General features: G+C 55.3%; 2 protein-coding genes across 2 annotated transcripts in view; one reads left to right on the plus strand and one right to left on the minus strand.

Moving 5' to 3' along the window:
• Positions 1–27: 27 nt before the first annotated feature.
• On the plus strand, positions 28–4,823 carry GALK1 (galactokinase 1). The gene is made up of 8 exons (XM_009879886.1): positions 28–120; positions 601–790; positions 1,142–1,261; positions 1,780–1,915; positions 2,322–2,503; positions 2,863–3,013; positions 3,461–3,623; positions 4,752–4,823. The coding sequence occupies exons 1-8, from the start codon at positions 28–30 to the stop codon at positions 4,821–4,823; spliced, it is 1,107 nt and encodes a 368-aa protein (XP_009878188.1).
• Positions 4,824–7,574: 2,751 nt separating this feature from the next.
• The window catches only part of ITGB4 (integrin, beta 4), a 36,866-nt gene continuing 32,186 nt past the window's right edge, over positions 7,575–12,254 (minus strand). The window contains exons 35-40 of the mRNA XM_009879898.1: positions 10,807–10,956; positions 9,934–10,122; positions 9,514–9,669; positions 8,879–9,043; positions 8,314–8,430; positions 7,575–7,717 (exon numbers count right to left, since the gene is read on the minus strand). Coding sequence (XP_009878200.1) covers positions 7,575–7,717; positions 8,314–8,430; positions 8,879–9,043; positions 9,514–9,669; positions 9,934–10,122; positions 10,807–10,956 — 920 coding nt within the window. The remainder of the gene's footprint in view (positions 7,718–8,313; positions 8,431–8,878; positions 9,044–9,513; positions 9,670–9,933; positions 10,123–10,806; positions 10,957–12,254) is intronic.

The raw sequence follows: 12,254 nt of genomic DNA on the forward strand, positions 1-12,254 counted from the left end.
GCCCTGCGGGGGGGGGGCGGTGGGGGGATGCGATTCCCCCTCCCCAACCCCCTCTTCGAGGGGCTGAAGTCTCTTTTCTGCAACGCCGTCAATTTTCTGTCCCCGGAGAGCGATGTTTTGGTGGCAGGGCTGGGTGGAGGCAGCTGGGGCTTCCTGCCCTTCTTTCGGCTCAGCGGGAAAGCCCCCGCTCAGTCCTAAATCAAACCTGGAGCTAATTATTTGGAGACCGAAGAGCGTGGGAGCAGGTCAGCTGAATTCCCCTGCAGGCAAGACAACTTCCCGAAGCCTCTCACGGCCTTGTGTTTCCACACCCCCGGAGCCCAGCAGCCAGCACCCCGGCGCTGAGCTGGGGTGGTCGGTCACAACATTTCGATGCGAAGACTGACCCTGTGTGGCAATTAATAGCCAGAAAGTTCAATGCTGTGACGAGCCGGAGGGTGCGGTGGCAGCTGACAGCTCCGCATGGGCAGAGTTAAGGGTAACACGTCTTGGGTGCTGCCAGCTGTGGGTTGAAGCTACCACAGCTGTCCCCTGCCACCAGTGGGGATGCTCCAAGGGACGCCCCGGGGTCTGAGCCCACCATGCCCCCTCTCCCCCCAGGCTCTGCAGCTGGGGACGGTGCTGGTGGGATCCCCTACACAGGACGGGACCATCTCCATCCTCACCACCTCGGTGGAGGCGGACGAGCCCCACAGGGTGCAGTTCCCGGCTCCCCGCCAAGGCAGCCCTCTGAGCCCGGGACAGCCTCGCTGGGCCAACTACGTCAAAGGTGTCATCCAGCACTACCGGGGTAAGGCACAGGCTGCTGGACGGGTTAGAGCCCCCCTCATGCGGGGCCGATGCTTGGCACCAGGCTTTTGGTGTGCTTTGGTGTGCTTTTGGTGTGCTCTTCCACTGCTGGTGCCATCCCGCAGCGGCTGCTGGGACCAGGTTCCTGCAGAGATGCTTTCAGTTCCAGAGACCCCTGGGTTTGCAGGGGGGGTGCCCGGGTCACGCTCTGCCATGGATAACCCTGGGTGTTAAAATGGGATATCGGACAGGAGCTCCTCTGTTGGGAGCCAGTTCCCCATGAGCTGTGGGCCACGGCAGCCCCCAGCCCTGCAGGGGCTCACAGTCCCCCTCCTCCCTCCTGTTCCCACAGGTGGTCCCGTGCCGGGCTTCAGTGCCGTGATAGCCAGTGACATCCCCCTGGGCGGGGGCCTCTCCAGCTCGGCCTCTCTGGAGGTGGCTACTTACACCTTCCTCCAGCAGCTCTGCCCTGGTAAGGCAGTTCTGGCCCCTGGTGCCTCCGTTCCCGGGTGGGAGCTGGGATGAGGGGGGTGCCCTTAGCAAGATTCCGCAGCCCTCGGGGAAACACCGCTGTGGGGTGGGTCACAACCCCTCGCCGCAGCCGGAGCTGGCACTGCTGTGGCTGTGGGGCTCCTCCAGCTCACCCAGCCTGACCTGCCCATGCCTCTAAAGCCCATGGACCATCCCTGGGCCTGGCAGGAGAGGTGAGAAGATGTTCCCTTGGGAGCATCTTCTCCCCACCTTCATGTCCCCAAAAATGGAGAGATCTGAGACACCAGTGTCAAATTATCGCATCCAGCTGGAACCAGGGACGCACGCTGGCACGGGTGCCATGCAGTGGTGCAGGAGCAGCACTTGCAGCTGATGCTTTAACAAAACCCCATTCTATGGGAAGGCAACCCTTTGCCTTCGTGTTTGGTCCCCCTGCTCCATGGTAAGGGGCAAAGGTCCCAGAGCTGCTAACCTGCATCTCTCTCTGCTTCGGCACAGATGACGGTGATTTGGTAGCCAAGGCGCTGGCGTGCCAGAAAGCGGAGCACACATTTGCCAGCATGCCCTGTGGGATCATGGACCAGTTCGTATCCGTGATGGGCAAGGAAGGCCACGCGCTGCTCATTGACTGCAGGTCAGGGCCGAGCACTGAGCTCGCTGCGCCGTGCCCACCTCCTCGGGCAGGTGGGGATGAGCTGGTCCCGTGGCCATGAAATAAATGCAGGAGTGTAGGGAGGGGTTAACCCCTCAACCCAGCCCAAAATCGCACTGTGGGGCTGGGGGTCCCTGCATTTTAATTCCTGTGTCTTGATTCCTCTTCCTGCGTCCTTTCTGCTGCTTGCCTGGGCTGTATTCCCTGCCAAGTCGTTAGGGTCCATTATGGGACTAATAATTGGGAGTGAAATGCTCGAGTGAAATCCTAAACTACATGGACTTTGCCTCTGCGGAGGCAGGAGCTGCCTGACACGTCACTCGCATGGCCGAGGGCTGGAGCAGGCAGGAGGGACGGGCACACTGCCTGCTCTGAGCTCTTGCTGCAGGTCCCTGGAGACCGTCCTCGTCCCACTGACTGATGCCACCTTGGCCGTCCTCATCACCAACTCCAACGTACGGCACACGCTGACGGGCAGTGAGTACCCCACACGCCGACGGCAGTGCGAGGAGGCGGCGGCGGCGCTCGGCAAGGCCAGCCTGCGAGATGCCACCATGGCTGAGCTGGAAGGTGGGGACAGTCCCTCCCTGGGCTCTGGCTGCTCCTCGGGACAGCAGGAGCTCAGTGCCCCACGGCATGGGCTGAGACTACTGGGCAGCACCCAGGGTGGATGGGTGGATGCATGCACTGGGACAGGAGCATGCCACGACCGGAGAAGCGGGGAGGCAGGATGTGGCAGGGGGACTGAAACCACGTAAAACCCTTCTCACAGACTTGCTGCTCGGAGTGCAGAGTAGCTCCTGGATGAACATTGGACAGGAGCATGCCACGACCGGAGAAGCGGGGAGGCAGGATGTGGCGGTGCTCACCCCCAGCAGCATCCCGCCGACCTGAGCGGCTTCGCTGCAAGGATGTGCGTATCTCTGCAGCGGCCAGGAGCCAGCTGGGCGAGGAGGTGTACCGGCGGGCCAGGCACGTCATCGGCGAGATAGCACGGACAGTCCAGGCAGCTCAAGCGCTGCAAGACAGGGACTACAAGACGTTTGGGAGGCTGATGGTGGAGAGTCACAACTCCCTCAGGTGAGGATGGACCACCCCCCCTGGCAGGGCATGCTGCGCCGGGGGCACTGACGTCAGGTCCTCGTGGGGTTCCCTTGCCTGTGGGTGCAGCACCGGCGGCAGCCAGAGCCGTGTCCTGCCTGGTGCCTCTCACAGCTCAGCCTGCCGGGGAGTTTTAGGAAAAGCCCCACAGCCTTCTGCACTGGAGGATGCTGGGATGAGGCCACCCGTCACATACATTACAGAGGCGTGCTGCTCACAGCAGCGCCCAGTGGGTTCCTGATGCTCACAGCCTCGCTCGTGTGTACGTGCACTTATAGGCAGAGAGCTGGACCGGGGTCTGTGGCATCCTGCATTGCTGCAGTTTGCTACGGCAATGGGTGCACCAAGACACGTTTCAGCCATTCGGGGTGCAAGGGCTATGGCTGGGGTGTAGGACAGGGCTGATCGTGGGTCCCCTCTCTCCAGGGATGACTATGAAGTGAGCTGCCCGGAGCTGGACAAGCTGGTAGCAGCAGCTCTGGAGGTTGATGGGGTTTATGGCAGCAGGATGACAGGGGGAGGCTTCGGAGGCTGCACGGTGACGTTGCTGGAGGCCGGGGCTGCAGAGAGAGCCCAGCACCACATCCAGGTACGTGTCAGAAAAGTGCTGGGAGATTGACTTAAACATCCCAAGGAAACACTGAGGGGTATGACCTGGGGATGCTGTTAAAGCTGCGCTTCTGAGGCACTTGAGGTTGGTGTAGCCCATCCAGTGGCGCACAGGGATAGCCCCGAGTCTGTTGATGCTAAGCTCGTGCAGGCGGTTCGGCACTGTGCTGGTCGCATGGCACGGCCCAAGGACCTCACTGCATTGAGAAGGTGAGCGAAGAGGTGCTGGGTGAGCTTTGGGAAAGCTAAATCTGTCTAGGGAAAAGTAATCTGAGCTGAGCTTGGGCAATGCTGAGCTTAACACCGGCAGTTACAGCCCAGAAAAGATCTCAGTGCTGTCACCAGTGTCCTCTAAATCAGCAGCTCAGCCTGAACTGGTAGCTGGAAATGCCAGCAAAATGGGGGTGTCAGGAGATGGGGGCAGCGAATGAGGCAGAGCCTCGGTTTCCTGCTGTATAAGATCACGGTGCCCCCTGTAAATAGTGTGGGGGATGAAGAAGGGGCAGAGGGAGGTGTCTGAAATGAGGAGAGACCGAAAAGGCTGTGCCTCTGCTGTCTGATGAGAAGCTGAGAGAGAGGGAATGTGACCGGGAGTTACAAAACAACAAAGAGGGTAGATAGTGCGAGTGTGGAACTGACCCTCAAATCCTCCAAAATAAGAACCAGCGACCACTGGGTGAGTTAGGAGGAAAACAGAGCCAAGGAGGCACTGCACAGAGCTGGCGGTGAGGTTTCTGCTGTTGCCAGAGGCCGTGGAGGTTGGCAGCATCAGCAGGGTCAGAAAGGGGTTGGAAAAAGTCACAGCGAGCAGTCCCTAAGGGGCTGCTGGAGGGTCAGCTTGGGGATGTGTTGGTAGCCTCCCAGCATCCCTGCTGCGGATGGACCAAGGCACCCCAGACAGTAGCCAGAACAGCACACCGTCCCCAAAAAAACATCTTGAGAGGCAGCTGGGCCAGATGCATGGCTGGGCTGACCAGCAGGGCCTCTCTCCTCCCAGCTCTGGCAGAACTTACCTGCACCAGCCCGAAAGCATCCACCAGCCCAGGCTCTTGGTGCAGCGTGGTACGGCCACGGAGCACCAGCGCTTACTGCTCCTCTTGTCTCCTAGGAGAAATACAGCGGCACAGCCACCTTCTACCTCACCAAACCCTCCGGAGGGGCAAAGGTGCTGCTCCTGTAGAGGAGCGACCATCTCTCCTGGGCTGGGATCGCCTCCCTTTGAGAAGACACTGTTTTCCTCACTTCACAAGGGAATCAATTTGTCTGCCTGCATCTTTTGCCTAATAAATGCAAAATATTTGCACAGTCGTTCTGCACCTGCCTGAGCCGAGATCTAATGCCAAATTCACCGGGGACCTTTCCCCAGATGAGACTGGTTTAACTCCAGTTTGCACTGGTGTAACCAACCGTTACCGGGGACATGTGGTCCAGTAACGCCTCTGGAGCTGCAGTCGCAGGAGGGGATGGTGGCGGAGCAGCAGCAGGCACCGATGCTTGGCAGAAGCCCCTGCTTGGGTATCTGCTCTGACAAGCATCCTTCATCTGCTGCTGCAGATGGAGGGGAGATGATTTTTTTTTTAAATTATATTTTTTTTTTTTTTTTAAGAAAAGGGAAGAGGCAGACTGTAGAGAAAACATTTATTGAGTGCAATAGGAAGCCATCTGATCGAAGACCCGCTGTCAGAGCAGGCTGCTGGATCCAGCTTGGAAAGGCTGAAATGGCACCAGCACTAACGCCCAGGTGAAAATGAAGAAGCGATGCTGTTCTAGAGCGAGGCATTGGGTAGGTGCGCGTGGGGATGGCGTGACACCCTGGAGAGCAGCAGCTGTGCTCTCCTCTTGGATAACAGGATCATCTTTGGCCAAAATGCTTGGAAGCGGGACTGCCTTTTTAGGCGATTTTCAGTGGTTTACCCTGGACCACAAAGCACAGGGAAAGGGTCCCGGAGTCCTTGTGCAGGAGGAGACACGTCAGCTGGAGAGGAAACCCCCACCGCAAAGGTGAGATGGGAACAGGGCAGGCAGGCTAATGCCACAGGTACTTGCTCAGGAAAAATAAGTGCTTCTTGAAGACATGGTAAAACCACAGGGTTGGGTCAAGAGATACTTCAAGTTCAAAACTGACCTAGCTCCAGCTGCAGTCTTGGGGACTCCTGGGGACTTTACTCACCCATGTGCATCTTTGGCTTAAACATGTACAACCCCCCCAACTCAAATGAACAGCCCGGAGAGGAGAGGCAGCTCTCGATGGTGTCAGTGCTGGAAAAAAAATCTTCTTCCAAGTCAAAAAAGCCCCAAAAACCAACCAAACAAAAAACCCCACACAACAATAACAAAGGAACAAAACAGCCAAGGTCCAGCATCGGATGAAATCAGGCAGGCGATGCTGCCAGGGAGACCACGCAACTGCTGTTTTGGTTGGAAGCTCTAATCCAGAGCGGTGGCAGCTGCTGTTTTGGGCAGGATCCTGGCTTTTGGCAGGCTCCTCGCCTGCTCCTGTGCAGCTGAAGCACGCCAGGGAACCACGCTGTTCGGCAAGACACGGATCCCAGTTGTTCCCGATGGCAGAGGGGTGCCAGGGATCGTGCCCAGAGCCAGGAAACGAGGCCCAGCCAGGTCTTATAGCTCAGCCCAGCACCGTCCAAGGACAGCTAGAACCGAGGGCTGCAGGAGGCTCAGAGGCTCTCTCGGGATGATGGGAGAACCTGCTGTTCCCTTGTGTTTACTGATGGATGACAGTTCCCTTTATGGACGTTGCTGTTGGGCAAAAGGGGCTTTTAAAAGACACCCGACATCTTGTGCCCCAAAAATCTCACGCCCTCCACATCAGCCATGTAAGAAATCCCAGGCACTGTTCCATCCCCAGGTACCACTGCCTGGGCCATCCCCATCCCTCTCCTCCAGGCACCTCCCGGCCCTTCCATGCGTGTGCTCAGCTGGTGGATGCTGTGCTGGGAGCAGGTCTGGCCGCTTGCAGCTTTCTGCTGGAGTCTCCATAGAGCCCACCAGCTCATCAACAGGCTTTCCACAGGGTTTAGCGGCCTTTGGATCAAGCCCTTAATTAATTTCTTCCAGTTATTCACATGTCTCAGCAGCCACAGTCCCAGTGTAGCCTCAATTCAGCATAGATCGCATCCACCTCAATTATTTTTTTTATAAAATAATAAAATACATTTATATATATTTATATATATACTACGAAAACTGTACAATATTGTATGCAAAAAAAAAAATGCATCAGAAGCCCTCACGAGTAACGCTATACAAATGAAAGGTTATACTTTGCTATCGTGGTACTAAATGTTAGCAGCGAAGGAGAGACACAAGTAGGTGCAGTAAGAAAGCACGGGTTACCCCAAAGCCCCACCTTGCAGCTCTCATAAAGACCCAACAGAACAAATAACCACCTCCAGTGGGCAGCCAGGTTGCCGGAGAGCCCGAAGCAAAGATGGAAACGATGACCCTCTATAAACCAGGATGTTGTCAGCTGGGATCCTCTCGAAACTGAGGACCTGAGAATAAATCATTCCGTTCCATTCATCCAGGGAGGCTGGAGCCATCGAAACACCAGAATTTCTGCAGCTGCAGGTGTATTTGGATGGGGATGGGCACTGAAGAATAGTACTGGATTGAGCTGTGATTGTTCATTGAAGATGTCCCTGTGGACCCTGCAGAACTGAGTCTCTGGAGAGCAGGACAGGGTGAACAAGCCCTGAAGGATGAGCACACACCTGATGACCCAACTGTGCCAGAGCTTCGAGTGCGCTGGGCTCCAAAGGAGACGTCCAGAGCTTGAAGTGCCATGGAGGAGTGCCCACAGGAGACGCTGCCCAGGCACCACAGCAGCAACTGGATGAAGCACCCTTGGATCCTTCCACAAAGTCCTGCCACCTGAACAGCGGCATCCTGCTGGCAGGCAGCCTGCCCTGGCTCAGGCCTCGTAGAACTGCCTCTCCATCTGTTTGGTGAGGGTCCCGCTGGACATCACTGTCCGGCTCACAAACTCTTTGGTGACCTGTTTGGTGAGGGTGCTGCTGGCGCTCTCCACTCTCTGGGTCGTCATCAGCATGCCGTCTGCAGCGAGAGGAGCAGTAGTCAGGACACCGCGCTAAGTACGGGGTCACAGGGAATAGGATCTGCTCTACCTGATGATTCCTGGCAGAGGTGTCTCCTTAAATACCACTTTCACTGATGGAAAACCTCTCCAGATCAAGCAATTCAGTACTGTGCTACGCCAGCAATAAGATGGATTTCCTACCAGCTCCCAAACTCTTCCTATTGCAGTGTGAACCCGTGAGCCCTTGAACTCAAGGGGGACAACATGGGACAACTGCAGTGATGTAATTGTATACGGTCATCACACTTCTGTGTTTTTTCCAGCTCTGAAGAGATCTAACGTTGCAGGAAGAGTTATGGTTTTGTCCCTAGTGATAGTCCTTTGAAAACTCAGCATTCCCTCTGTGACTGGGCAGCACATGGGGAAACGACTGCAACTGCCTCTAGGGCAGAGCAGGGACATGGTGTAGGAAAGGGTCTGGTCTTCTTCATCCATCCCCCCTGATGGACCCTCCCTCCCTTTGCCACTTGAGGTAAAAGCACCCTCAGACCTTTGGAAAAGCAGAGTTACCCTTTGCTTTCCAAGGGTTTCAAAGCAGACAGCGAGCACCTACCTGTGAAGTGGGGATCCAGGGAGGAATGGCTGATGCTGGTTTTGGTGGTGTATTCGGTGGGGAAGTTATACACTTCTTCTCTCATGTACTGCTGTCCTCCAAACTGGGAGAAAGTGCCTGGAGGGAAGAAAAAGGGACAGGTCAGCCAGGAAACAACAAGGAGCTTCCAACCCCTCAACCCTGCACAGTGAGCACCAACAGTCAGCTCAGGAGGTTTCTCTTGCTGACATCAGAGCAAGGTTTAGAAGGAACTGGGAGGACTGGGAAGGTCTTACACTTGTGCAGTGTAAGAAGCTGCCACCAGGTATGTGTACAGCCAGGCAATAAGGCAGAAATTTCATGATAAATTGAACACTGGCAAGTTCTCACGATCCTCCCTCATTCAGTGCATCAGGATTGGGACAGTGGTCACTAGGCACAGCATTGTCTTCGTGGAAGACAACTTCTCCATGATTTTCATGGAAAATGGAGTCACCACCAGAGCTGGAAAGGGATTCCAGGAGTTGCATTCCCTGCTCTGAGACATTTCTTATCTTTCCACCTCCACAAAGCCATGGTACTGTACCTCCATCCTGAGATTCGATGGTGATGATGCCTTCTCTCTCTGGCCCAAAGCCTTGGGTGGTCTTGGCTTGCACTTTGAACTTGTACGGAACGTTCTCACTCAGGTGGGGCACAGTAAGGGTAGTTTCTGGATTGTCTCCTTCCACATAGATATTCCTAGGCTCCCCTAATTCACACAGAGATACCAGTGGTGAAGACAGACAGGAGTGATGGTCCCTCCAAACGCACTCCCTCCAACTCTGGCTGGTGTCTTGGCTTTCCCTAAGCTTTATGCCACCCACAGACTATACAATCACACCCCCCAGTTCTACTAAGCGTTGAGACATCCCTATTTTAGTACAGTGTTGATCCTCAACAAACAACCTCCACTGGGTTTGGGCTGTAGTAAGCTACAGGACATTCCTCTTCCCACCATGTTTGTTACACCAGGCCACACAATGAAATAAATCATCGGGGTTCAGCAAATTCAGCAGCTCCCAGGCCTGGAATCAGCCTCATGTCCCCAGTTTGACTGCACCGATGTTAGCAGACAACTTTGTTGTTGGTCCCAGCAAAAATGCAGCAAGTTGCTGCCTTTGCTGGAGGTATCCTGTGCTCTACACAGGGAACCAGTCCTTCCACAGGCTGATACCATACCTCCTCCATGCAGCATCTCGCAGGTGACCATGTAGCCCAAAATGGACCCATTGGGTTTGCGGGGTCTCTCCCAGCTGAGCTGCAGGGAGTCAGGGCTGAGGGCAGTGAAAACCAGCGGTCCGGGAGCACTGGGTGTGCTCAGTGTGAAGGGTGAACCTGCAGGGACATGAGCGAGAGGTCAGTATCACAGAAGGTGGTGAGGAGGAGGGGTCTGCACGCAGCATTTGTGAAACGAGCTGGAAGGTCTCAGCTATCTAGACAGCTAGTGGAAGGTGAGTGCATTGGGGAGAAGGTCCTATTTCAAAATGAAAGAAAGGAGTGCTCAGGATGTAGTAAGGAGTGAGAAAACAGCAAGACCACCACTGCAGACAGCAGCAGAGACATCAGTGCCACCTTTCCCCTTTCACCCATCCACCTCACCTGGTACAGGGCTGAGTGGGCTTTGTGGGTCCACCTGTGACTCTATGGTGATGACTCCTTCTCTCTCAGGGCCCCAGCCTTCCTCACTCTGTGCTTTCACCTTGAAGATGTAGGAGTGGTTGGGCAGCAGGTCCTCCACCACCACCGAGTTCTGGCAGGGGTTGGGAATGGTGAGCCGGTGCACCTCTCCTGGGACGCACAGGGAAGGGGGACATCAGCACCATGTTGCAGGCACGAAGACAGTACCATGGCTTTCACCTAAACTACCTCAAATGAATGGCCTGGAAAAGTCATCCAGGGGCCCTTCCCCAGTCATATCCATCACACCTTGCCACCAACAACTGCTAGTACAGGACGAGATGTTGTTGAAAAAAGGCTTGGGGCAAACAACAGCTTCTTGAAAACTCAGGAATTTTCAGCCAAAGAGAATTACATTTTCACTAACACTGCCCAACTTTCATATAAAAATAAGATATTTTCATTCTAATCCTTCCTCCAAGTCCAACTTGATGAAAAAGCCTTCAACTAAGATCTTGGGGCCGGTGAAGGAGGAGTCCAAGGGTTTTTTGGAGGAGGGGTGGCTCCACAAGCAACCCCAGGAATTGTCCCCCCAGCAGAAATGGGGAATGGGAGCTGTGTGGTAGCTGAGACATTTCCTCAAGGCTGCACAAAAAGCAGAGTTGGGACCAGTCCCCGAATCCCAGAATGGTAGAGGTTGGAAGGGACCTCTGGAGGTCATTTGATCCAACATCGTCTGCTCAAGCAGAGTCAACCCAGAGTCAGTTGCCCAAGAGAAGACTTGGGCCACACTTTCCGTGACCAGAAACTCCCACCAGCAACTGCCCAGTGGCCATCTGCCATCTGTTCACTGACCTCCATTGAGGAGCTGGTACTGCACGCTGTAGCCTTGCACCTCCTTCTCGCAGTGTGGCTCCTGCCAGCTCACCTTCAGGGAGGTGGGTCCGAGGGCAGAGAATACCAGGCGTGTGGGGGTGTCGGGGATGCCCAGCGGCAGCCTGGAGTCTGGGACAAAAAGGGAATGTCAGGGTGGAGATTTGGAGGCTGTGGGCTAAGGGGGGGCTGGGAGAGAGGAGGGAGTGGCCCGTGCAAGCATGGGATGGTCCTGATGGTCCAGGGAGAACGTGGCGAGATGTCATCTCTGCAAGCTAGCCCATCACACAAGGGGGGACTGGCTAGCTCTGCACACCTACAGTGGCATCCCATGGCCTTGGGGTACCAATCTTGGGTGGGAGAAGTCAAGGTAAGCTTTGTGCCCCTGTGGTAGAGAGACCAAAGCAAGGGCTGGGGTGCTGTGCGTGTCTCTCCTTGTTGATCCTGAAGCACCCTGTCCAGTCTGCCAGAAGCTTCACAGACATCTTCAGATGTTGCGCAGTTAAGACTGGCCCTAGTCTATAGCTAAAGCAATGCAACACCTCCAGGTACTGTTCAAGGGGATGGAGGCAGCTGGGACCAGGACTGGGTGCTCTCATTTACCCCCAACTGAGCTCACTGGGACACAAAGCTCATGAAGAGCACAGCAGCCTCCCAGGTGACACTCAGGGACTGAAGCCCCTCATTGACATGGGCTTTGGCCAAGCCATTGGCAAGCTCGCAGAGGGACATCTCGTCTGGAGCACACGTTCTTCCCAAGAGTCCTCCAAAGGCCTTTGTGGTAAGACTGAGAACAACAAGCTTGTTAGGAATGAAGAGGATGGGGTCAATGAGCTGATCAGCCCGTTAGAGCACAGTGGCAGCAGTGGTGAGTGTTAATCAGCCCAGGTGGGTTGAAACACAGCTGAAGTTACCTGCAAATGGAAAGGTGGTGTGATGGAGGCACAGTTCGGGTCAAAAGGAAGACCGATGTGGCACACAGCAAGCCATGGAGAGAGGGTTTAGGGGGAGTAGTGGATGGCAACAGCTCATGGATGGCTGGTGGCTTGGCTGTTATGGTATGCGTGACTGGGAGAAGACACTGGACAAAGCTGTACCTATGTACTTGCAAATCCCTGCAGACCCATCAGTCATGATTATAGAGTCCCGAAAGCCAGTGCTGGGGTAGTAACCCTTCACCTTTGCCCTGCTCCTGAAACCCACATCCCGGGGCCATGGGATTGTCCTCCCAGCATCTTCATGGATGGGAGGGAGGAATCTCCCTGGGTAATCTACAGAAGCGGTGCAAAAGAAAGAGAAAAACACCATTGGAGACTTCAGAGCAGGTTCAGCCCAGGTGCTGGCTTCCACAGAGATCACTTTTTAAGGCTTACATTTGAAGAGCCTTTTAACAACCTTCTGTCAGCACCAGCTGATGTACATGCATGGAG

The sequence above is a fragment of the Charadrius vociferus genome, unplaced genomic scaffold (assembly GCF_000708025.1).
Source record: "Charadrius vociferus isolate BGI_N301 unplaced genomic scaffold, ASM70802v2 scaffold260, whole genome shotgun sequence".
Lineage (NCBI taxonomy): Eukaryota > Metazoa > Chordata > Aves > Charadriiformes > Charadriidae > Charadrius > Charadrius vociferus.